The following is a 27,357-nucleotide window of genomic DNA, read 5'->3' as shown; positions in this document are numbered from 1 at the left end:
CCCCTGTATTGCCAGATGAGCGGCTTAGGTTGCTGCTGGTGAGCTGGTTGATACAGTCTTGAAAGAAAGGCAGATCCTCCCCGAAAGTCACACTATTCCTTGCTCGGAGGCAGAAGCTACAGGCTGTGACCTTGCAAGCCTTGAAGCGCTCCACCAAGTAGTCCTTCATGTCAGCCATGACAAGTGGTGAAAACGCCTAGGCTATGTGCCATAATGCATGGTTGTAACCTGCAAGAAGACAGTTGCCATTGAGAGACTTGAGGGTGATACTCCCTTCAGAAAGGGCCTTCTTGCCCCAGGCCTTCAGGCATTTTGACTCCCAGACAGAGGGGGCGGTACAGAAGGCACCACCAGACTGAGCCCCTATCAAGAAGCTTGGATGACTAAGCTTTCTGTTGACCGATGTGGATAGGAAAGCCAGATCATCGGGAGGAGGGCGATAACTGCGGGCCACGAGCAGGAGGAAGGCTTATCCCAGATCGCCATGATGGGTTCAATCAATGCCTCATTGAAGGGAAGAAGTCAGGACTTCAGACTAGGTTTCAGTGATTGGCAGTTGCAGATCTAAAACTTCTACCGTCTTCAGCATGAATTTGTGCTGTGAAATAATTTCCAGTGCTGGAGGACTTGTATGAAATTCCATAGTCAGCTCAGGTGAGGCATCCAAGCCACTGACCGATGAGAGGCCTTAAAAATCAAGAGGTTCTTGGTCCTACCCAGTACAAGGATTATAACTTATAGGATATGAATCTGACCCCAAAAGTTTGTGGTGTGATACATAAGCCTCCTCTTTCAACAATGTTACGCCTCTCTGTGACCGTGGATCAGGGGCTCGACTTTGGGTTGTGGCGCCAGCAGGGTAGCATCTGACGCCAGAATAGGTGGTGGTGGTGGAGGAAGTGGAGGAGGCAGCAGGTGGTGGCGGAGGCTAAGGTGGCACTGTCCATGGCATCAGTTGTGGTGCTTGGAAGCCTGGTCAAAACGGTGAGAATTATCCAAAGATGTGCTACTAAACAGCATCGGATGGAAGAGCAGGAACAGTGGCATGCTTTCTAAGGTCACTCGGCCCGAAGATGCACCTGATTGGGTTAATGCTTTGCGAAGATGGAAAACAATGTGTTCAAGTACGATGCTGGATCCGCTCCCGGTATCGGGAACACTGGAAAAGACAGCGCTGAAAACTCAAAGTGAAGGCGGTGATACCAAAGTTATGGGAATTGAGGACTGTCCAGAGACGGTCTTCTGACTTCAGGTTGACAAGCTCAGTTTCCAAGGACAAAAAGTCCTTGAGAAACATGCATCAATGAGGGGACTTACCTCAGGAATGTTTCTTCTCCTTCCTCCTATGTTTCTGCTTCTTCTTACCTGATGAATTCGCAGAACAGAAATGTTGTCTACAACGCTTCCAACTGGGGTGTTCATCATTTGCCCTGGCCATAAAGAACTTAGCCTCCTGTTCCTTGATGGCCTTGGCGTTCAGGAAAAGGCATGAGGAGCAGGACATTGAGTCATAGTTAGAAGCTAGACATCAGAACCACATCACATAAAGGACTATTGTGGACATCTGTTGCTCACACTCTCTACACTGTTTAAACGCAGATTAATTAGGAGGAGACATGGCATTATTTTTTAAAATATTTTTGTGTGAGGAAAATTCCCTCAGAGCTTTGAAGCTCCGGATCCACGTTATAGGTGCAGAAAAAAGAGAACTGGCGGCGATAAACCAGGGTGGGTGCTTTATGGCCTCGGTGCCGTCATCTGACGTTACCTCTGACACCGACTGAATACAGTGACCTTGTTGCTTTCAAGCTTCCTAGTCCAGTGTGATGCCTGGGGTTGCTCTACAGGTGAGGAATCTGCGGGCAGAAGTGTCTATCAGAAACAACTTTACTGTTATGATAATTGTGTGTGAGATTAAACTACTGTACTGCTCTGAGGGACAGTGGGGCTAGCCATACCATGATGGTGGAAAGGCTCGTCTCCCCAGAGCAGTACACCAGCCGGGGGTGTAGGGGGACACCAGCCCATGGGCAGGACTTCTTCCACCCTTTGCTCCTGGTATCCCTAGAGTGGGGTGGGGAGAGGCAGTACACCGGACAGGTGTGTAGGGTGACACCAGCCCATGGGCAGGACTTCTTCCGCCCTATGCTCCTGGTATCCCTAGAGTGGGGTGGGGAGGTGACCCAGAGGTGGGTTATAGTCAGTCCCCAGATGCCCATAGACTGCCTTCTGGGGAATGAGTTGCCCCAGGTGTTAAGGGAACTGGGAGGGGTGGCCCCCAGAAGCTCCCTCACAGTTCAGTTGTCTGGGGGTACCACTCCAAGGTGGAAAGTACAGGACCCCAGCAAGAGGGACAGGAAGAGGGACCCCCACCCCTGTCCCCTGCTCAGTCTGAGGGTGCAGACTGAAAGGTGAATGGCCAGTATTAGGATACCACCTCCCAACTAAGGGATATCATGGCATGGTTTATGACCTGCCCCTGGGGGATACCTCCCGCTAAGGCCGCATTGGCCACCTCAGTAGAGGGGCCACAAGTGGGGGTTGTCTTAGGACAGGCAAGAGTTCCCCTTTCATGTGTCCCAACTGGGAACACTCAAAAGCACCAGGGTTGAAAATGGGGTCCCCTGGGCCACCGCCTAGCAGAACCACCCTCCTCCTTGTCAGAAGGGACCCAGGACCCTTTTCCTCCCTCCTTATCCTGGGGTCTCTATGCGGTTCCCTTGACTTCCTTCTTCTTCTGGGAACCCTGCCCACTTTTGCAGTCTCCCCCATAAACCTTCTTGTGGACATTGGTACTCACCCAGCGGTCCACCTCCATAGCAAGCTTCCTGGGGTCAGTAAGCTTACTATCAGTCAAGTGCTGGCGTAGCTCTGCAAAACACAAACTAGACAAGTGCTCTCACACAATTAAGTTGTACAGCCCCTGAAAATCTGTCCCTTTACTGCCCTTCACTCAACCATCCAGTGCTCTGCAGAAGAAATCTACACTTTCTAATCATTAATTAAACTGTCTGGGAATCAGTTTTCTTACACTGCCTAAACTGATCCCTATACTTGTCAGGAGTGAGACCATAACGAGTAAGAAGGGCCTCCTTCATGTCCGCGTAGGTGAGGTTGTACCCCTTTACCAAAGCTAGTAAAGTGTTCCTCCCCTCCTCTGTGAAGTGGTTCCACAATCCTGCTTCTCTTGGACCCCATTCATGTGGATGGATGCCTCATATCCCTGAAACCATCTCTGTATGTCATCTCCCGTCTTGCACTCTCTCCCTAAGTACTTAGGAATGTGCACAATTCTGTCTGGCTGCACTGAGGAATTGTTGCCACCTTCATTGCTGGACCTGCTCCTCACATCCAGCTCCTTTACTTTAAGTTCATGCTCCAAGAGCATTTTCTTGTCCTTCATTTTCAATCTCTCCAACTCAATCTGCTGTCTCCTGGCTTCTCTTCTGTCCCCCAGCTCCTCTGGAGTCAGGCTCTTAGAACCACCGCTGCTGCCTGACCCAGGGGGTACCCCCCCTTTAGTAGCTCCAGCACCCTCAGCACATCTTCTCCTGGATTTGGGTCCACAGACTCCCCCATTGGATTCACAGACTGCCCACTGGCAGTTCTGGCTACTACCCAGGCCCTCAGCGCCTTTTGTAGCTCCTCCTTTTTGGTGAGGCCTCTGACCTAGACTTTGGGACTTTTACAAACTGCCTTCAGTTCCTTCACAGTTTAGGTTTCCAGCCTATCCTCCTCAAAAAACAAATTCTGGGATGCAACTGAGGATGCTCCTGACTGAGATATGATTTCGTCGGAGCTCACTTGAACTCAGGATCAAAAATAGGTCAAAGAGGTAAAAAAAAAAATCTGTATGTGGCATGTAGTGGTCTGCTATATGGTAGTAGTGTACACCAGTCACTGTAGGTCAAGTGCAAATGAAAGTCCCATCCCACTGCTGCCACTGTTAGAAATGGGGTCTCTAGTTGGCAGTCGGTTTGCACCTTCTCCAAGTAGGGACCCTTATTCTAGTCAGGATAAGGGAGATACCCGCTCAGATAACCGCTGCTCACCCCATTGGTAGCTTGGCACGAGAAGCCAGGCTTACCTCGGAAGAAATGTGTAAAGCATTTGCACATAACACACAGTAATACAGTGAAACACTACAAAAGGACACCACACCAGTTTTAGAAAAATAGCCAATATTTATCTGTGTAAAACAAGACCAAAATGATAAAAATCTGACATACAGAAATAAAGATTTGAATGTTGCCAAATTTAACTTAAAAATACAGTTCCTTAAAGTTGATAGCTCCACCTGAGGCTATCACGGCGTCGTGATCAGGCGGGCCATGGCATTGCAGGCCAGCTATGTTGTCGGGAAGACCTGCAAACAGTACCTTGGATTTGCGGGGTGTTGTGATCCTCGCGGTGAGCTCCAGAAGGTGGCGTTGCGGTGTTGGTTCCTGAGTTGGTGCGAGGGTCGTCAGGCCCTTGAAGTCACATGAGTTGCTATCGAACTCTGGGCTGATGAAGTCAGGAGCGCTGGTGTGGATGACATTGCGGCTAAGGTGCGCAGCGGGATGATGCGAACTGCGGTGCCCACAGGTCGAGGAGCAGGCAAGGGCTCGGTGACAGCATCCAGCGGCATCAGTGAAACCTGGGCTGTGGTGTGAAGCCGGGCAGTTTGACGTGTGGATCACAGTGCAGGCAGCGGCGGCGGTGTTCCTGAAGCGTCGCCGGTAGGCCAAAGCCGGCAGTGCCGGACGGTGCTTCGTGATCCTCACCTGGTGACGTCAAGAGTCAATGGTGCTGGTGTCGGTGGACCGGGACTGTGGTGCAGGACAGGACGGTGCTTCGTGTACCTCACGAGTGGTGTTCAGAGTCCATGGTGCAGGCAGTGGCGCCAGTGTCCGCAGGAGTGGCATCGTCGGGGATGCCCAGGCTACGGTATGAGCAGGCGATGCCGGAGTGTGGAGCCCACAGGTCGGGGTGAGAGCAGTGGCTCGGTGAAGTCGTCCGATGACGGCGTCTGTGAGATCTGGGTCATGGTGCGAAGCGGTGCAGTGCGGCTCCGTGCAGTGTCAGCACTTCACGGTGCAGACCAGCGACGTCGTTGACGCAGTCATGGTAGTTTTTCTCCTTGAACAGCACAAAACATACAGTTCCCCGTGCTGTAGGAAGAGGAAACTGAAATCTTTGATATCCCGGAGACTTCCAACAGGAGCAAAGCTCTACTCCAAGCCCTTGGAGAACTTTCTCAAATAGGACATACAGCAAAGTTCACCCTTTGTACTCTTTTCAGGCAGAAGCAGCCATTGCAGGCGGCTAGTGCATCAAAGCAACACAGCAAATGGACAGTACTCCTCCTCCAGCTCTTCAGCTCTTCTGGGCAGAGGTTCCTATTGATTCCAGAAAGATTCTAAAAGACTGGGGTTTTGGTTTGTCTTCGTAGCCCCCTTTCTGTTTTTGAAGTTGGCAAACTTCAAAGAAAAGTCTCAAGTATTTGCAATATCCTTCCTTGTCCAGGCCAGGCCCCAGACACACACCAGGGGGTTGGAGACTGCATTGTGTGAGGGCAAGCACATTCCTTTCAGGTTTAAGTGACCACTCCTTCCTCCACTCTACCTCAGATGGCTCATCAGGATATGCAGGCTACACCCCAGCTCCCTTTGTGTCACTGGCAGTTGGGTTGTTCACACCTCTTCTCTACAGAAACTGACCCAGACGGGGAACCCACAAAGAGGCAGAGTCACAAAATGGTTTAAGCAAGAAAAAACCTACTTTCTTAAAGTGGCATTTTTAAACTCACAATCCAAAAACCAACTTCACTAAAAGGTGTATTTTTAAATTGTGAGTTCAGAGACCCTAAACTCCATATTTCTATCTGCCCTAAAAGGGAATCTGTGCTTTAAAGTTGTTTAAAGGCAGCCCCCATGTTAACCTATAAGGGAGATAGACCTTGCAACAGTGAAAAACAAATTTGGCAGTATTTCACTGTTGGGACATGTAAAAAACACCAGTACATGTCCTACCTTTGAATTACACTGCACCCGGCCCATAGGGCTACCCAGGGCCTATCTTAGGGGTGCCTTACATGTAGTAAAAGGGAAGGTTTAGGCCTGGCAAGTGAGTACACTTGCCATGTCGAACTGGCAGTTTAAAACTGCAAACCCAGACACTGCAGTGGCAGGTCTGAGCCATGTTTAAAGGGCTTATGTGGGTGGCACAATCAATACTGCAGGCCCACCAGTAGCATTTGATTTACGGGCCCTGGGAACCTCTGGTGCACTTTACTAGGGACTTACCAGTAAATCAAATATGCCAATCATGGATAAACCAATCAAAAGTATAATTTACCTAGGGAGCACATGCACTTCAGCACTGATCAGCAGTGGTAAAGTGTGCAGAGACAATAAACCAGCAAAAACAGACCTAAAAAAATAGAAGGAAGAAGGCAAAAAGTTTGGGGATAACCCTGCAAAAAGGGCTATTTCCAACATACTATCTATGTAGAACTTCATATCCCAGTGTGGGTGCTAAGCACATTGTCAGGAGAGTAGCAGGCAACACTGTGGGAGAAGCATGTGGTTTGAAGAGTGGTATATTTGTTGTGAACCTGTGTGGGAAGTGTGTTGTGTGGTTTTGCATGGGCAAGACATTCTAACCTTGGCTTGGAGCACAGCGATTAGCAGTGTGATGCAGAAGTGTGTGAGACAGACGCAAACAACTATGATTTATTTAGCTGGCTGTTATACTTTATTGTGCCTGTTCTACACCTGCACGTGACTCTGAAATTTACCCGCTGTGTAACAAAGTGTGGTGATAAACTGTATCAGGGTGGTTCAGATAAAAAATTTACAAACTGAATACAATAACTTTCATAGCTTCATTATAGTTGTGATACTTTTTCCAACATAAATCTACTTCTCACTTACGGAAATAGGTTTTTTCGTAAACGTGTTCACAATGGTAGTGTTTTGGCATGCGAGATTAGGGTTCAGAAAAAAAAAATCTACATTTTAAATGTGTGTCTGTGTCACAAGAAAACAAATAACGTCAACTGTGAATTCTTCACAGGGAGAATTTGAGAGGTACGCAGAGGGCGTGCAGACAAGATACAGCTAGCCAAGTTAGAGGGTATAGAAGAATCACAACAGATAGACAGATCAAGACAATTCTTTGCTGTATTTATTGACGTCACAACATGTTTCGATCAAGCTGAATGAACTGAAGCTACAACAAGTGATACGGTGCAAGATTACTGAAACAATACATGGCTGTAGTGGTAGCATGTGACACCTGTGGGCAGAAACAGTTTCTGAAATGCCCTTGTCATCCTTGACCCACTGCCTCTAGTTATCAAATGCAAGGCCTGGTGTAGCATAAATAGGAAACTGGAGGTAAAAACAGATAGGACTGCATCAGGAAATACATAGGTGGTAAAACCAAATGCCAGACTTCATTCCCACAGTTTGGTGTAACTGGGTTTGCTTGAGGATTCCATGGACAGGATCCTGCATGAACATGTGACGTAGCCTTTTCGTACTACGCAGCAGAGCGCAATACTTGCGTAGCAACCATGATCAAATCATCCAAATATCCAAGCATACAACAGCAAAGAATTAATATATATAATTCAAAAACAAAATAATTTAAATTACATTCACAATTTTCTTTTTACTGCACCTACATTTATACACATATTGCAGGGGGCGCTACAAGGCTTTTTTTAGTCCAGCACAATGGGAAATGTAGGGTTCAAGATCCACGGCGACATGGGTACCACTAGGAACGTGATTAAGATGTTCAAATATTAAGATGTCCAGAAAATCACGATTTATAACACAACATTTGTGACTTCACTGTTGAAACAAAGGTCACATGTCCAATAGAAAATGCTGGTGAAGAAGCACTGAAGTGGGAAAAAAAGAAAACCAAAGGTGCCTTATTCCTTCCAGCACTGCCATCTAGTAGTGGGGGCAGGGTGTCTGCCACGCTGATCTGGGTGAGGCGGAAGCAGCAGCTTTTTCCTGTTTCTGACTTCACCACGTGAATGCACAAACACAGAATGTAAGGGAGGTAGCCACAGAACTGCAGGAGTGGGTCACACCACGATCACACAAAACCAGCAGCTGAAGAGCCGGTGCTAAGGGCTCTATTCATCAAACTTTCCCTCGCGGATAGTGTCGAAGGAGAAGGGGAGGAACTTGAACCCAGTCCCACTGTAGAATTTGTTCTGGAATTCAACCCTGTCAAGTGAAAAAATGTGTCTGTAAGTGTCAAGAAAATATTTCAAACGACTGCATTAAAGGACAAAAATGACAGTCAAAATGCAATTCATTTATCATGGGGAAATGATGTGAAGGGTCCAGTGATGGGTATTATTTTAAGTCAAATATTATTAAGAACTGAGAAATTAAGAAAGAAGTAGGTGATAAGCTGAAAAGACTTATGTAGAATCAGTGAAACAGTTACTGCCATGACACCTAACAATATTCTGATACAATATAACATTTATGAATGATGTATGGTATAGATAAAAGCTTTTTCTAGAGAAAGAGAGGGTGTGTGATATTTTTGCCATTGTACCTTAGAACCACATTATTTGTTGATTAAAATATTGAGGACGACTTCAGAAAATGTATTTTTATAGTCAATGTGTCAAGAAGAAGAAATGGGTATTAAAATACAGTCTCAACTGCTGTTAATGTCAAATAGCCTATAGAAGGTCTGAAATGGAGCCTGGCAACACCTCAGTGGTAGGCATTAGCTACTGTGCAGCTGTAATAACAAGTTGTAATATACTAATAGTTTTCTTATTTTGTTAGTTAACCTTTTGGTGTTTGGCAAATATTTTTTTAGAACATGGAGGATGACAAATTATGTCCACCTGCAGAAAGACGCTCAGGTTAGCGTGCAATGTCCCGGCGAGGAGTCTCAGAGAGTTTAAATTCCATGTTTTCTTATAATAGGTTTATTAAGGAATTCTTACAGCGTGAACCATAAGAGAGCTTTCAAAGGCACTGTGTACAACAAAAAAAGTTTTACAAATATTCTCACTACTACTAAGCTCATGTTTGCCGACTTAGCCTCTGAATATTTGTGAATTATAAATAATATGTGGATATAGATACAAACCATTGGCTAGCGACTTAGCAGACATACCCGATCACAGTACAGAGTACTATTTTTAATAACACCCAATAAACTCTTTATTTATCAAAAGGAAATATATGGCAAACTGCTTCTATGTCTACAGTTCTAATATTTCTAAACAATACCGTCGATGTAAGGACAACTTATAACTTGACTTGGATGAGGTGTTGAGGTGGTGAACACTTTACCAGCTAGATGGCTTGGTGTATGATGATGGCCAAGCTCTACTATTGCTGTCTTAGGGTAAAGCCACGATGGGATGAGCATGAATAAATCCTAGAACACAACATGGTAATATGCAGGTCTCTAAGCCTTGAGCAGACGTTTGTTTGAGAAATTCCACCATCACCAGCTTGGAGATTTAGAACCTCTCGCGATCTTGATTCACTTCACACAACGTTCAGAGGCTCATTTGACTTAAGGACTGTGGCAGCCTCCAGAGATTCAGAGGAGTGACCGATGATCTTTAGACTGCAGCACATGCTAAGGACACTGTTGGACGAGTACACAGAGCACTTGGAGAGCCGCCTTCTACAACACACTGTGTACAGCTGAATAGCAGAAACACTCAAGCGCACTGAGGAGCCGGGCCAATAGAACGGACATGAGACACCCCTACTCGAGATCTAAAGCAGATTTCGGAGGTGGGCATAGCATTATTTGTCCATTTTTTTGTAGATCACAGGCTGCTATGAGCACAGACGCTTTTTATTCTCCGTGGCAAAGAAGACTGAGATCCTATTGCAGAGGAAATTCTCTCAAACAAGATGAACCATATTTACTCCCTGAATAAAATAGTACTTCATCAGAACATCAACAGTACTCAAGTGTTGCGAGGATGATCCACACAGAAATAAGTCATATTTGGCCAGATGTATCAAGCAATTTTGCAATCGCAAACGGTGCGAATCACAAAATTAGGCCATTTGTGAATGCAAAAATGCCTTTCAAGATGTATGAAAGGCATTCGCTGTGCAATTTTAAGGAATCACTAAAATAGCGATTCCTTAAAATTGCGACTCCATTTAGAGAACCGCAAATTGCGATTCTCTAAATAGGAAATTACAAATAGGGAATTCTTATTTGCGATTTCCAAAGCACATGTATCATGCATTTCCTAAATGCGAACTGGGCATTTAGGAAATGCAATTACTACCAAATCCAATTTGGTAGTAAGCATGTGCAATTTTTAACAATGCAGTATAAATGCATTTTTAAAAATGGCATGCAGCGCACACATGGCCCTGGGTCATGTGTGTGCTTCACATGTCCGCAAATCTTTTTTGGGGGTGCATCAGACGGGTCCTTAGGCCCCCCCGCACCCTGGGGTTTGCATTACCTAATTTGCGAATTCCTAACATAGGGATGGATGTAGTTGCATTCTCTAATTGCGATTCGGTAATAGCGATTGCGCATTTTAAGAAATAGCTATTACCGAATCGCAAATTTCATACATCCCATTTTGCATTTCTTAAATAGGGATTTCTTAAAATTTGCTATTTATGAAATGCAAAAAGGATCTTTGATACATCTGGCCCATTGTCCATAAATATTGTATCAAACTGTGCAATGAAGAATTTGAAGCCTCAAGGATAGGAAAGGAGGATGGAGCAACCATAATGATGCACAAAAGACTGGGTATAATACAAATCTTTGGAACGTGAAATGACTGGGCTCTCCCTTGGTAGTGAAAGGTATTCACAAATTTCTCACAGAGCAAAAGGACTTTTTGCAATAAGTTGCAAACTGGCCACCTCAACATTAATGGGATGGGAAATGTTGTGAGACTCGTTGCAAAATGAGCCGAGTGCGGGAACGTGGGCCTGCGATGTGCTCATATTGAAACCCTGGTCACAATGCTACAAAGAGTGACAGCCACACTGAGAAGAAATTCTGATCAACTATAAGTGGCCTCGTGTTCCTGCACCTGGACTTTCTGGACCCAATTTTACCCGCCATAAATTATGGCTGGTAAAATTGATGTGGGAATGGGAAACTCTGCCCTGGTCCCTGCACGACCTAGTGTGGAGGAAGGGGAGAGCATGTAATATTCCCTTCCCCAGCAACAGAGCCCCCTTCTATCAGCCAACCTCCACAGTCTGCTCCGTCCACTCCATGCCACTGCCATCTCGCACACACGTGTACCACATGCTCAGGGAAATTGGTAAATATATACATTAAGCCCCACAGAATTAGGAATTGTGTGTGAAAATTCCACAGTAAATACGAGTCTGCACTGTTATTCCCATTTCGCAATATTTAACTCTTAATAGGTGGATATATGTGAGGCATTGCAGGCCGGAAATAGAACTTCTGGACACCCATTCTCTGCGCACATACAGCCGTCTGGCTTGTAATAAGGCACTAGTTTGAATCAGAAGAACCACTGAAGAACCAAAGAGCTGCGTCCCCCTCAAAAATTAGAGGAGAGCTCCGTTAACCCGCGGCCGCCCCCAACTTGTGTCCTGATCAGAAATGCTACCAGAGGCAGAGACATGACCAGACTGGAATGACCCAGAGGTTTTTTGCCACCATTCCAAGGGGTCCATAATTTCCTGCTGCGCCCTCTCACACAGCCCAACAGTGCTCTGGGCTACTTTACCTTGCATTCCCGAGCCATGAGCGACTCCGGCCTTCTCTCGGAGACGCTAATCCTTTCTGTAAACTGAAAGCGAGAGGAAGAAGGCGCCCGAGAAAACTGGGCGTTCTTCGCTGCGCCCAACCAAATATGGAAGAAAATAAGATAAACACAAGCGGGACAGAGCTCAGAGTAACAAGTGGCGGAGCTTCGGTGCCCGGTGAGAGATCTTTTCCACTCCGTGTGCCACGGACTGGCGGGGGCACTGGCAGCGCCGCGCTCGCAGGCCTCAGGTAAACAGTTCGACTCTCGGGTCGGGGATGATTCATTTGCCAATGTCCGTCCTCAGTTTTAAAACGTAAATATCGCGCCAATTAAAAAGTTATAGGAATAATTCTCAAACGTTCAGGCACACCCAGAAGGAGAAGGAAAAAAGTTGGAATTTGTTTTTTCTATCGAGAAGAACGTTTACCAGAAACGTTTGATATGTGCTTCAGGCCTCACAAGGAGTGCAGAAAGCGCTACATAAATAGACATACTATTCCTCGTGTGTAGGGGATTGCCCTTGAAGCCGTGGATCTAAGAGCTTTGTAAGCAAGAAAAAGATTAAACTGGAACACCACCCAGGCACCCCCCAAAATACCCACCTGTTAACCCTGCCGCAGGGCCCCGTCTCACTCCCATTAACGTTTTGGAGCCGCTGCTACCGTGGCTGGACTAGACAGGGGCCGTACTCGTAGCCAGGGGTGGGCATCTGCTGCTCCCGCACAAGCAACCCCCTCTGTTTCTAGCTTTCCTTTGCTTGGAGCAAACACGTCCTTCTGCGACCTCCATGTGAACTTTAATTCAACTGTCTGAGGGGCAGTGACTGATATGTTGACTGCATGAAAGGATCGGCCGCTTACCCAATTATGTATCTTGGAGCCACCTTGTGTGCATGCCGGCACCAGGAGGTGTCCAGTGCGCACTGCTGTAGAGTGATGTGTGATAAACTCAATCCAGATGTGCTGCGGGGGTGTCGGTGTGGAGCCGTGCTCTGCAAATGATGCCCAATGTCTACTGATCCTTTAGTGTGACGTGGGAGTATACCCTGACCTGGATGTGGTGATCAGGTGGTGAACACTACCAGCTAGATGGCTTGGTGCTCTGCTGGGTGTATGATGATGGCCAAGCTGTACCATTGATGTCTTCGGTGTAAAGCCACGATGGAATGGGCATGAATAAATCCTAGAACAAGACGTGGTGAAATGCAGGTCTCTAAGCCTTAGCAGCTGTTTGTTTAGGAAATTCCACCATCACCAGCTTCGATACTTGGAGAGTGTCACGGTCGTGATTCACTACACACAGCATTCAGAGGCTCATTTGACTTTAGGACTGTGGCAGCCTCCGGAGATTCAGAGGAGTGACCGATGATCTTTAGACTGGAGCACGTGCTAAGGACACTGTTGAATGAGTACACAGAGCGCTTGGACAGCCGCCTTGTACAACACACTGTGTACAGCTGAACAGCAGAAGCACGCAAGCCCACAGAGGAGCTGGGCCAATAGAACGGACATGAGACACCCCTACTCGAGATTTATAGGAGATTTCGCAGGTGGCCATGTCATTTTTTTTAGATTTGTGTGGATCACAGCTGCTATGAGCACAGACGCGATTTGCTCTCCATGGCAATGATCACTGAGGTCCTGTTGCAGAGGAAGTTCGCTCAAACAAGATGAAACGTTAACTGGCTAAATAAAATAGTACTTCACCGGAATACCAAAGTACTCAAGCATTGGGAGGATGGCCAACACTGAAATAAGTCATATTGTCAATAAATATTGTGGCAAACAGTAGACAAAGGAGAATTTGAAGCCTCAAGGATATGAAAGAAGGACAGAGCAGCCGTAATCACTAGGTTTCTCTGAGAAGTTCCTCAATACAGGTAATTCAGAAGGTAACTGTGCCTCCAATGCCCAAGCACACATAGCCTTCTGTAAAGTGGCCATAAAGGCATTCAACACGAAACAGGCACAACTGAACAACATTTTCACAGAGGTCCAGGGATTCGAGAACGAAGGGTTATGATCAGCAAACAATTTCCCAGATTGTAAAGCACTTTTACAAGACAAAAGTGCAGGCGTATCTACTTATGGTTGTTTCTACAGCTGGATTTCCCAGCAGTAGTTCAAGCATCAACAATATTAACAAAAATAATAGTGCTGCAGGGTCAAACAAAGTGTGTTGTGCTACAGTTGAAAATTAGGAGCCCATGAGCAACGAGTGGCACTTCACATTGTTCTGAGCGCAGGGGCAAAGTCACCGTCATATATATTCGTAAAGAACAGATTTTATTATATTACTCAAATAAATGTGACCATGGAGGCCTGAGCGCCTACACTGTAATCCGAATTCATGACCAACAGGTCAACAAATATGAGCATCAAGTACGTAAGACCCTGAGGCATCTTGTCATCAGACCTGGTATACACATATAAACTGAAGGTATAGATGTCTGCAGGACTGCGGGGCAGCAGGTGACAGCGAGAGGGTATCTAATTGTTTATTCCAGAGTTTGTATCTAGCATGACGAGGGCAACAGGATAAACCACAGTGGAAGCTGTGAAGATTCAAAAGGGTGAAATATAAAGGAAACCAACCAATGGATGTGGGAAGCCTCTGGTCAGAAACAGCAAGACACATCAGGGCTGACGGCGCTGTACGGGAGCCTCTAGAATAGCTACGATTAGCTGTTCACAGTGGCAAGGCTGAGGCCCTCTTCTGTTGCATTAGCTTCCCTTTCATTAAAGAAATGGCGCCCAAAGATTAAATCAGCTTAAGGTCCTGGGCGACACAGGAAACACAAAGCATGAAGCAAACAATTAGGAGACAAAGACCCTAATTGCCAAAGGGCAATCTTAAATTAGGACTCAAATTAGATGTCATATCTGAGACAACACAGGAATAATCTCAAGAAAAAGTAACCTGGCCCATTTCACAGGAACTGAGAACAGGACCATTGAATAAAGGTTACTGTGTGAGATAATTAACATCTATAGAAGTGCACTCTACAGAAATTATAATTGTTATTACAGGTCTTTTCAGCAGAACCGGAATCAGGGTACAGGATGGTCAAGAGATGATCTGACCACCGGGTGCCAGAGGTTGTGTCTGCTGACAAGAGTTACCTTTGTACTCGGAGGTTTCTCAGGAGCTCAGTTCACTCAAGCAGGTACACGTGATAGGAGCTGTACCTGCGGGCTTAATGCTCAGATGACTGTGGTGAAGAAGCCTCGAGTGGAAGCAGAAGCTACCAGAGGCCAATCAGGGTGCGCCTTGCTCAGATCGATACAACGGCCAGTCTCAGTTGTTTTTTTGACCATACTATTGCACAGCAAAATTCACCAGAAGCACGTGGAACGGATGACGAAGTCTTAACAATGTGAACTGCCTCATTTAAGATGCAAGGTGAGGAATTTTTACAATGGTGGGAGTCTCTCAGTAAGACATTGTCAGTACCCCCTGGTCAGTCATTTGTTGGAGTGCACGACCCTAAAGGCAGCTCCTGAACAGATCACACTATCAACGGTTGGCTAGAAGTTCTGTCATACTTATAGCGATAACACAGTAGTTGTCATAGCACTAACAATGGTTCACAACAACTTAGTTCCTGTTTTTCTGGCACAGTGACATGAGGCAAATTACCCGAACTACTAGAATGCACCAGCAGAGGTAGCAGAGAGCTCAGCACTGGCTAGCAAGAACTGCCCACCTCTGAAAGAGAAAGATGAAAAGGACGACATCTACTAAATATTGCTTAACAGGCGAGGCACTCTGACTTCCAGCAGAGTAATCGCTCAAACGATTCCAAGGTTTACTGTACTGCTGGCCACACTGGTGCTGGGGAAAAGACAGGAACCTGTGTAAGACAGTTGTCGGCTAACAAAGGAGGTTTGGCTATCTCTAAAAAGTTCAAAGTCAATGCCTCACAGCTGATTGTCAAGCATTACACAGGACCTTTGGTGTACTCTCAAAAACATAGTCCTGGGCGTGCTGAAATAACCAGAACACATGGCGTATCCTCCTAAGTGTGATCAGGATATTTAAACTTTTCCTGAACATCTGGGACACCCTCCAAAACACTGTCCTGATCGTTAGGGTAAAGGCAGCAGCGTTCCCTTTAGAATGGCAGACATTGCTTGTGAAGGGCAGAGCTCCTTTTAAAAAGACAGGACACTGCAGCCTGCAGAGTCGTTCTAGGCTCACGATGCTACTTTCAATTCCCTCCAGAACCTGTACTGATCAAAGAGCAAGAGTATTTCATGTGTGTAGTCCAAGCGCTTACACATCTGAAATGATGGAAGTCCAAAGACAAAAATGCTATATGGTGAAGATCTGTGCAACAGACTAGGAAAATTAAAAGGATATATTGCACTGTAAGTGTCAAATTTGATCCTAGCATGTAGGCAAAAAGAAAAACAACTGAAAGGAGACAATATCTAGGGAAAACCGCAGCGATGCTCTCTAAGTTCATGAAGGGATCTGCCACTGGGGAAAACTGGGAGAGCCACCGACGGACATGATGATGCACACCCCACCCTAAGAAGTGGAAACTATCTGTCTAAGATAGTGAAAAACCAGTGAGAACCCAGATGTTCTGGATACAGTCGACAATTAGTCACTGAACCACATCTCGCCTATGGAGACCAACCTCATCTCCTCCAACATGTAGTTATTAATAATGTATAATGCTATGCTAGCAATTCTGCGCCTGGACTACAATATGGGATGTTGTTGTGTCATGTAAGCGTGAGGAAACCCAAGGGAATCCTGGAGGACAAACTGACTTTTGAGATGAACATTCCAGCGTTCCGCAAAGGATGGGGCAGATCTTAGCATTGCATGGCTGACTTCCACTCCCACAACTCCAGAACCGAGGCCAAACACCCCCACATCAATCCACCCTTGTGGGAAAGCGATAGTGTTGCGCTGACAGAGGAATGCTACAGCAAAAAACGGATGCCAAGCACAGCCAAACGCAAGGAAAACTGTGTTACTGATTTCAATACAACCACTGCACATTCTGTAACCTCTAACAATGACTTAAGACCCACAGAAAACCTCTACTCCCCTGGTAGTTAACATGGAGGAAATCAATTGGACATTAATATAATCTTTGCAGAACAGTGGTCTATATAGCATGCACCAGCAACATGTCATCGTATAGCACCTCCCTCTTTCCACAATTCTTGGACCTGCTAGAGCTGGAACAGCCATGGGACAGAACTGCTGAGGGAGGTCACTGCTGCTCAAAACACTGGAAAAAGGAGCGAGCTGGGAAAACATGCCACCTGCTTATCACCTGCCAGGCTTCCACCCGGCACTACCAGCAGCCCCCTACACATGCTCTTTCAAAGGACCCTCAACTCTCTCTTCAAGAAGCCTTTTACTTATGTCCCTTCAAAGAACACTACTTGCTCCTTCTACCAACCCATCACCTATGCTTCTTCTGGGAACCCTCCTTCTCTGCCACTAATACCACCCCTTCCTCCACTACCACTTATGCTAGCCCTCCTCTACTGCTGTATATACCAGCCCTTCTCCCCTGCACCACTGCTCCTTCAAGGAGTTCTCCTCCACTGCTGCTTATACCATCCATCCTCCCATGCTCCACCAAGGAGCCCTCCTCCACTGCTGCTTATGCCAACCATCCTCCTATGCTCCCTCAAGGGGCTCTCTTCCTCTGGTGCTTATACCCACCCTCCTCCACTGCTCCTTCAAAGAGCCCTCTTCCTCTGCTGCTAATACCGCCTTCACTCCTGCTTATACCAACCATCCTCCTAGGCTCCCCTCCCTCGAGGAGCCCTCCTCCACTGCTGCTAATGCCAACCATCCCCCTATGCTCCCTCAAGGGTCTCTCATCCCCTGCTGCTTGTACCAACCCTCCTCCACTGCTGCTTGTACCAAGCCTCCTCCACTGCTCCTTAAAAGAACCCTCCTCCACTACTGCTAATCCCAACATTCCTCCACTGTTGTTTATACCAACCATCCTCCTATGCTTCCTCAAGGAACCCTCCTTCATTGTTGTTTATACCAACCCTCCTTCTATGCTCCTTTAGGAAGCCCTCCTCCACTGCTGCTAATACCAACCCTCCTCCACTGCCGCTAATACCAATCCTCCTCCACTGCGGCTAATACCAGCCCTTCTCCACTGCCGCTAATACAAACACTCCACCACTTCTCCTCCAATGAGCCCTCCTCCATTGCTGCTAATACCAGCTGTCCTCCACTGCTCCTTCAAGGAGCCTTCCGCCACTGCTGCTTACATCAACCATCCTCCTATGCTCCTTCAAGGAACCCTCTTCCACTCCTGCTTACACCAAACATCCTCCTATACTACTTTAAGGAGCCCTCCTCCACTGTTGCTTACACCAACCCTCCACCACTGCTGTTTATAACAACCGTCCTGCTATGCTGCTTCAGAGAGACCTCCTCCTCCACTGCTACTTATACCAACCCTCCTCCACTGCTGCTAATACCAACCCTCCTCCACTGCCGCTAATACCAACCCTCCTCCACTGCTGCTTACACCAACCATCCTCCTATGCTCCTTCAAAGAGCCCTCCGCCAGTGTTACTTATACCAAGCATCCTTCACTGCAGCTAATATCACCCCTCCTCCACTGCTTCTTCAAGGAGCCCTCCTCTACTGCCCCTTACACCAATCCTCCTCCACTGATCCTTCACGGAGCTCTCCTCCACTGCTGTTACACCAACCATCGTCCTACGCTCCCTCTAGGAACCCTTCTCCGCTAATACCAACCCTCCTCCACTCCTGCTTATACTAACTCTTCACCAGTGCTGCTTAGACCAACCCTCCTTCAGTGCTGATTGTACTAACTCTCCTCCATCTCTTATAGTTCTTTTAGAAATCCCATTCCACTTCCATTTATACCACCCCTACCTTATGTACCCTTTCTAGGAACCTACCTCCATCCTCCATTATCGCTTATACCAACCCTACTCATATGCTCCTTCCAGGGACTCTCATCCACTGTCACTTACACCAATCCTCCTCTTATGCTCCTTCTAGTAAGCTCCTCCCTGCCGCTTACACCAACTATCCTCTTATGCTTCTTCTAGATAGCCTCCTAAACTCCCACGTATACCAACCCTCCCTTATGCACTTCCTAGGAAACTCCCCTATACTTCTGCAGATACTAACCATTACCCCATGCTCATTTTGAGGACATTTCTCCAATGCATCTTACTCCAACTACCCTCTTATGCTCCTGCTAGGAGCCTTCCTCCACTGCTGCTTGTTTCAACCCTCCTCCACCTGATATTAAGCCACCCCCGATGCTCTATCTGGAAACTCCCCAAATGACCCTTGAGCAACTCTCCATTTATTTTTTAGGAGCCCACTACAGTCCTCTAACTCTGCCGTTTCCTACCTCCAGCTTTCACCAAACTCACCTATAAATGCTTTCCGCTGTTCACAACTTAGTCTCTTCCCCCTGCCACTGTCCCTTCCAGCAAACTCCCAACCCTTCTTGTCAGACTGCTGCTGGCAGAGGCAGTGGTGAGGAACTATCTCTGCTCTTTCCGGCAGCCCCCGTCACTTCTCCTCAAGCATAAATCCAAATTTGCCCCTTCTAACTCTTCACGTGACTCCATCTAGTTAGCCTCTACTGCTACCCTTGCTGAAAGTCCTCCCTTTTTGGCTCCAATGTTCTGCCCCTCCACAACCTTTCAGGAGCTTCCACCTCTACCTCTTTCGGAAGGCCTCCAAGGGTTATTGTGCTGTGGACTGTACAAGGGGTTCTTTCTCAAGTCGTTGTCCATTTCTCACCTGAGCTCTGTGGACAAAAACAACAGCAATGGGCACCTGAGTGCTTACAAATGCATCAGGATAAATGCAGAAGAGAGGTCCACACATGGACATGGCGGGTGCTCAAACTATCCGTAGAGGACTGTTGATGCTTGGAAAGATTTAACTGATCTCTGGCAGGCAAGTTTGCAGATGTAGCCTAAACCACAAAGGATGACAGCTATGGTTATGTGGCCATATACACGTTAATAACGTAGTCTAGGAAGGCACATGTCTCTTGCCTCTATAGCATTGGTAGGATTGTGCCCATGCCATCTTTTGCTGCAACAAGACCATTGCTGAGATTCCAATTTATTTCACTATGACATTGCCAGTGGTTCAGGAGGTTGCAGCACCAGTGTATTCATGTAACTTCAACATATCTATTAATTGTCTGGTGTGTGTGGCCTTATGTTCTCAGAAACCTTGTGCTCACTCACTGATTGACCCAGAACTCATGGTTAGACTTCACTATGTGAAAGTCATTCCATTCTTCTTTTCTGGGAGCAAAGTTACAGATGTTTGCCACCCAAGTTAAGGGAAGAGCAGACCAATTTTCATTGTCCCAAAAAAAGCCAGCTGGTTCACTACTAAACTCCAAGAATCCAAACGCACCTGCAGGCGCCTATAGAAGAAATGGAGAAACAGCAAAACTAGTGAAGGCCTCACATCTTTCAGAGTCGCCATTGCCACCCATCCAGAACGCAAAAAAAGCCTCACTCCGTGAATGCATCAACACCTCCCCACACAACACGAGAGAACTCTTCACGATAATCAACAAAGTCACCAGTCCTCCCTCCGAAGCCACCAACATCCACATATCGCAAGATCTCTGTGACCAACTGGCCACTTTCTTGCACCACAAGATTAAGGCCATATTTGACAACTTCCTCCCGCAGAACGCACCCAGCGTTAGAACCTACAACCGACTCAGCTCTGCAGAACCCACCCAAACCATCCACAGCTGGTCCACGTTCACCACAGAAGAGACTGAAATCATCATGAACAGCATTCACTATGGTGCCTCAACGGACACCAGTCCTCACCACATCTACACCAGAGACAGTGCATCCATCACCCCCGAACTCCGCAAGACCCTGAACTGCTCCATCACAACAGCCATCTTCCCCGAAGATTGGAAACACGCTGAAGTCCGCCCCCTCCTGAAGAAACCCACAGCTGACCCATCAGAGATCAGGAACTTCCGACCCATCTCGCTGCTACCCTACCCAGTCAAAGTCTAGAAAAAGCCATAAACTCACAACTGCGACAACTCCTCAAGGACAACAACCCTCTGGATACCACAGCAACCACAATACAGAGACAGCTCTTCTTGCAGCCACCGATGACATCCACACACTCTTCGACTGCGGACACACTGCAGCACCCATACTCCCCGACCTCTCAGCAGCCTTCGACACAGTCTCCTACAGCACCTTATGCACCAGACTCCACGATGCAGAAATACGCAGAAAAGCCTTGCAATGATCCACTCCTTCCTCACCGGAAGAACACAGAGATTCAGGCTCCCACCTTTGATATCCAAACCAACAGAAGTCAGCTGCGGACTCCCTCAGGGATCCTCCCTGAGGCCAACTGTCTTCAACATATACATGGCCCCGCTGGCAGCCATCATCAGAGACCACGAAATGAACATCGTGTCATACACCGATAACACACAACTCATCATATCCCTCACTGAAGACCCGGACAAAGCTAAGAAGAAGTTTCACACCGGGATGAAAGCCGTCGCCCCCTGGATGAGGGAGAGCTGCCTCAAGCTCAACTCGGAAAAGACCAAGCTCATCATCTTCGGAAACTCCACCACAGCCTGGGACGACTCCTGGTGGCCCACATCGCTCAGTGCATCACCTACTCCGACTGACCACGCCCACAACCTAGAAATCATCCTCAACTCCTCCCTATCAATGACCCGACAGGTAAACGCAGTCAACTCTCCCTGCTGACACAGCCTCCGCCAACTCAGTAAAATCTTCAATTGGATCACAGTCAACTGCGGCAAAACAATCACCCACGCTCTAGACACGAGCAAGCTCAACTACGGCAACACACTCTACGCCAGCACCACAACAAAGCACATCAAGAAACTACAACTCATCCAAAACACCGCCGCAAAACATGGCCTAAACCTCTCCTGCCAAGAACACATCTCCAAAAACTTGAAGACCCTCCACTGGCTCCCAGTAGAGAAGCAAATCAACTTCACACTACTCACCCACACCTACAAGGCCCTGCACAAAATCGGAACAGCCTACCTGAACCACTGCATCTCCTTCCATAACCCTGCCAGACCCCTTCGCTCCGCCCAGCACCCAGAAAGCCACCGCCGGAGGAATATCTTTCTAATCCCTGGCAGCCAAAAGCTGGAACAACCTGCCCACGTACAAAAGACAAAGCCCATCTCTCGCCATCTTCAGAAAGAACCTCAAAATATGGCTCTTCGAATGAGGCCCAGAACCACCACCAGCGCCTTGAGACCCTCACGAGTGAGTAGTTGCGCTTTACAAAAGCTGATTGATTGATTATATTTGAACAGCTCTTCCATCAATGGACACCTGGGGGTCATTGAGGTGGCCTGTAGGGACAGCCAGGTGTCTTTCTCTCCCTGGTGCCGAGGATGCACGTGGCATCACAGCCCAGACACAGGGCCAACTCCAATGCCACCTTTGTTCAGAGGTTATGGAAGTGACCACTGTTCTCCTTTAAACCAATCATTTTCCAAATATGAGGTGCAGCTGAAGTCCAAACACTGGAGAATAGCTGATGGGCTTCTTCATCCTTAATATGGCCACTGTTTATGACACCAGCAAGCAGAAGAGAGGAAAGTAATACTTGACGTTTCAGGCTGGCTCATGATCAGACAGCAAAGAGCTCAGCTGTGTCCTGGCAGGAAATGTCCCAAAACACCATGCCCCCCCCCCCAGTTAAAAAGTGATAACCAGGTTTAGCAACATATAATGACCTTTCCTCACCCCCTCTAACTTCAGGACTGCACTGAGCCAAAAAATACAAAACAACAGAACTTCGGTATCTTACACAAAGCTCCAGGAATAGAACTGTGCCAAACCTGCAGCAGGGTTCGGATTTGTGACTGCATCAATGGCAAGAGAGGACTAATCAGTCAATATGATGCATGCGTGGGGAGAACATAAAAGGAAGTGACTCCTTCCTCTCCAAGATCCTTTGGCTGGATAACAGAGATCCACACAAGAACACCAGGCTAAAAACCCACTGAGTAGGTGAAAGTATACCCAGACTGCCCATTCTACGACTCTGGCTTTTTCCCAGTGGGCTTCAGACTTGGATGTTGCTTTCAGAGTACAGTAGGCTGCCATGGCCCACCAATGTCCATATATCCACTTTCTAGTCCCTGACACCTGCAATGTGGGGTGGTTTGAACATTTTCCCAGGGCTGATTTTGGTTTCCAAGCCAGTCCTGGATGGAAGGTGAAGAAGCACATAAAAAAATCTACTAATCACATGTTTATTTTCAGTGTTGATTTTCGGCCCCTTAAGAAATGTTTACAAACCTAAGGGTGAACGGAAAGAAGGAGGAACATGAAATTAGGAGGGGTAAATGGAAATTACAACGTGGAGAGCTGGATGGAGAAATGAAAGCAAAGAATGTAAGAGTGACGAATAGCTCAATGTCTCAATAGCTCATGATGGCAACCATTTCATAGTATCTAACGTCTGCATGTTTGCAGCTAGATTCACTTCTGTGTAGTGTCATTTTGTGGTATTTTCTCACTTTAACCAAAGGTTATCTTGAAGTAAACCAAGTTATGATTATTTCTACTGGGGGAGAGCATGGCTCCCCATCTCTTGCACATATATATATTTTACTTCACTGTGGGCTGCCAAAACATGGCATCTGATTCAACTTGAATTGTAGCAATTCTGTGTTTCTACCTTAGAAACAGATTTTCAACATCCTCCAATAAGAAACAACAATCACTAGATTCATGCAAGTCAGTAGTCTTAGTTTTTTTGGTGTTGTGTTAATCTTCCAGTAGCTTTACTGTTTGGTTTCCAACCTCTGTTGTTCTGTATGATAGCAGCATTGACCCATTTAATGACAGCGACAGGTAGCTTACCTACCTTCCTCTTGCCAGTTGTCAAACGTTTGGGGTTTACAGACCGGGACGCAAAAACAGACATGGGATAAGACTTCCATATGATTTTCTCAAATCACAAGCAGAAAATGTCAACCTCCAGAAGTACGTCTATCATGGGAAAAGAAATAGACATTGACGCAGCCAAGAGGTTTGCATGTACACTCAAGCTCTGATAAAAGCAATTAAAAACACATCTGCTGCAGTGCACAATAAACGCATTGGCAATGCCAATAAGTCTAGCTTTAAAGGAATGTAGTATGATAATGTGAAGCATTACAAATTGGATAGCGTGGGAATAGATATGTATCTGAGTGGCAGCAAAGAAAAGTATAACAGTATTGGTGTGGGTTAAAGGTAAGATAACAATTATACTATGAAGCCAGACCTAAAAATCCATGTAGTTTAAAAACTGCAGTAAATGACTGCCCTTCTTCCATCTGTGCTGCTGCCATCTATCTAAGACACTTTCACAGCATTATAATGTCATGTGTGCGCCGGAAAGTACGAGCATAGGCATCTGGATAAATAAACAATCATCACAGCTGCGCGGAGGGCAAGTACTTTTTTAAGAAAGCTCACAATACCTGGCCAATCAAAACATGTACTCCTGGCTCCCAACATGTGGGCGGTGCCAAAGCCCCTCTTAGTGATATATAATTGTCTAGAGACAGCTGTGCCGTCAAGTCAGGCCATAAAAAGGATTGTGTGGTGTATATAATGCATGGATGAGATAAAGGATTAAATGTGTGATAACAGCGTTTATTTTCAGATAAAAATAGTTCCCCATACGTTCGGATGGGGCAGAAAGATGCAGCTAATATAGGAGATTTTGATTAAAATACTCCTGTGGGCTAATCCAAGATGTGAATAACAATATCTTAAACCAACGGCTGAAGGTTCTTGAAACAAAGAAGAAAATGGCTGCAGAAGCCTTTACCAAAGCCCCTGAGAGTAAGTACAGAAACCAATATGTTTGCCATGAATGTGACACATCAAACCTAAAAGCAACAACTAGTTCCCTTTTTAGTAACACACGGCAGACAGGTGAAAATGTACAAGTTCTTTGGGGCCGTTCTGAATGTGAATTTTGCATTTCAGCAATTATCTGATGAAATTGAGGGTTGGGTTAAACAAACATGGATGAGCTGTTAAGAGAGGAAACTGTTTCTTCACTGCACTGCCTATTTCACAGTTGTATAATTACGCACTTAGCCTCGTCAGTAAAAACGACACGCCGCAAGAGTGAAAGCAGGCCTTCTGCTTGGCTAGGTGAGAACTGACAGATTGCATGCCAGTAAAGCTTTCTCTGGCGGACGATTACAAGAGTCGCCCTTCGCACCCAGCTCTTAGCGCAAGATGGCGGAATACCATTTCGATCAGTTTCGAACTGGGCTTCAAGTGTACACTTCAGACTACACTGGCCTGAGATGGAGGCGGCACACCACGGCTACCACAGCGTCTAAACCTTGTAACCGGACACAAGCAAACATATGTTGCCAAATTCACTCTAGACAGGTTTCTTTTAAAGTAATTACATTTCTGTTAATATAATAAGACTGGCTGCCCTTTCGAGAACTTCAAATGAGGTCTAATAGCAACTGAAGGAGCTGGGGTATACCATCTCATCGGAAGGGGTTCTCTTTCATATTATGACAAAGGTCGAGTACAAGCAGGAGGTACTACGAGGGTTACTGGAATTCTGCAATCTTTCACTGTGGTTTTGCAGCACTTGTGAAACAAGCTGCCATCTCCTGCATAATTTTCAGATTTTTAACGAAAAATATTTTTTGTCTAGGTCAAAGGATCAAAACTTACTTAAACATATACCATACATGTTGCTGTGCATTGGAAGGCCTGTAACAATGCACAGTTAAAGGATCAAAACTTACTTAAACATATACCATACATGTTGCTGTGCATTGGAAGGCCTTTTGTCATGTAAAGGCAGGACACCTTTCGGCTGTTGATTGCAGTATTTAGGTGTTAAACTGATGTTAATTAGGTGAAATCTTTGCCCATGCAATGTTAACATGTATAACAACCATTGGCAGAGCCCACAGGTTTTGCCTATACAAGAACTATTGGCTTGGCAACGTGTTTTTACCATGTTGTACACCACTGTGGCTGCTGTTCAGCATGGCTAAACGTTAGTATTGTGGAGTTGGGGAGTAGTGTTATAAAGTGGATTTGTTGGAGTAGAGTGGAGAAAATGGAATAGAGTGTCACAGAATTCAGTGGTTTGGTGGCAGAGTGTCGTAGAGTGCAGTGGAGTCCGGTAGAGTGGAGTAGGGTAGAATATGGTGGAGTGAGTTGTAGTGGCTTAAGGTAGTCTGGTGGATTGGAGTGAAGTGGACTGGATGAGGTAGATTGGAGTGGAGTGGACTGAAAAGGGATGAGGTGGATTGGATTGGAGCGGGGTATATTAGATTGGACTGGGGTTGGTGAATTGAACTGGACTGATAGGACTGGGGTGGGGTGGACTGGGGTGGGTTGGAATGAGGTGCTTTGGAGTGGGGTGGATTTGACTGGACTGGATTAGACTGAACTGCAGTGGGGTGGATTGGACTTGAGTGGCTTGGATTGGATTCACTGGATTGAAGTGGGGTGGACTGGAGTGGGGTGGGTTGGACTGGACTACAGTGGGGTAGACTGGACTAGAGTGGGGTGCATCAGAATAGGGTCAATCAGAGTGGGGTGGATTGGATTGGGGTGGACTGGATTGGAGTGAAGTAGGTGGATTGGAGTGGGGTGAATTGAAATGGGGTGGGTGGATTAGGGTGGGGTGCACTGGAATGTGGTGGATTGGATAGGGGTGGGCTTGCTTGGAGTGGACTAGAGTGCAGTAGATAGGATTGGACTGGGGTCAGGGGACTGAACTGGCCTGATAGGACTGGGGTGGGGTGGGGTGGACTGGGGTGGAGTGGATTAGGGCAGGGTAGATTGGACTGGAATGGGGTGAATTAGAGTGGATTAGATTGGACTGCAGTGGGCTGGATTGGACTGGAGTGGCTTGGATTGGATTTAATGGATTGGAGTGGGGTGGACTGGACTGGAGTGTGGTGGACTGGACTAGGGTGGGGTGGTCTGTACTAGAGTGGGTTGGATTAGTGGGGTGGATTGGGTGGGGTGGACTGGATTGTGGTAGAGTGGGGTGGACTGGATTGTGGTAGAGTGGGGTGGACTGGATTGTGGTAGAGTGGGGTGGACTGAAGTAAATTGGATTTAAATAGAGTGGGTGGTTTGGAGTGGGGTGAACTGAAATCGGGTGGGTGGATTGGGGTGGTGTGGACTGGATGGGAGTGGGTGGGTGGAATGCATTGAGGTGTGGTGGACTGGACTGGATTGGGTTTGACTGGAGTGCAGTAGATTTGAGTGGGGTGGGGTGGACTGGAGTGGAGTGGAGTAGACTAAATCGCAATTGGGATGGATTGGTCTGGAATGAGGTGCTTGGACTGAATGGGGTGGATTGTATTGGGGTAGATTGTGGTGGGGTGGATTGGAGTGGTTTGGATTTGAGTGAGATTGATTTGTAGGGTGGAATGGATTGGAGTGGGGTGGGCTGGATTGTGGTAGAGTGGGGTGGACTGGATTGTGGTAGAGTGGGGTGGACTGAAGTAAATTGGATTTAAATAGAGTGGGTGGTTTGGAGTGGGG

The 27,357-nt window shown here is 46.7% G+C and overlaps 1 protein-coding gene across 4 annotated transcripts in view; it reads right to left on the bottom strand.

Moving 5' to 3' along the window:
• Positions 1-7,148: 7,148 nt before the first annotated feature.
• Positions 7,149-27,357, bottom strand: part of ATP6V0A1 (ATPase H+ transporting V0 subunit a1) — a 221,698-nt gene continuing 201,489 nt past the window's right edge. For all 4 annotated transcript variants that reach the window (XM_069237704.1, XM_069237705.1, XM_069237706.1 and 1 more), the window contains one exon: positions 7,149-8,231. In XM_069237704.1, the coding sequence (XP_069093805.1) occupies positions 8,138-8,231 (94 nt within the window). In that variant the 3' untranslated portion in view covers positions 7,149-8,137. The remainder of the gene's footprint in view (positions 8,232-27,357) is intronic.

The sequence above is a fragment of the Pleurodeles waltl genome, chromosome 6 (assembly GCF_031143425.1).
Source record: "Pleurodeles waltl isolate 20211129_DDA chromosome 6, aPleWal1.hap1.20221129, whole genome shotgun sequence".
Taxonomy (NCBI): Eukaryota; Metazoa; Chordata; class Amphibia; order Caudata; family Salamandridae; genus Pleurodeles; species Pleurodeles waltl.
Note: the sequence above shows the minus strand (reverse complement) of the source record. Positions and strands in the feature narration are given on the sequence as shown.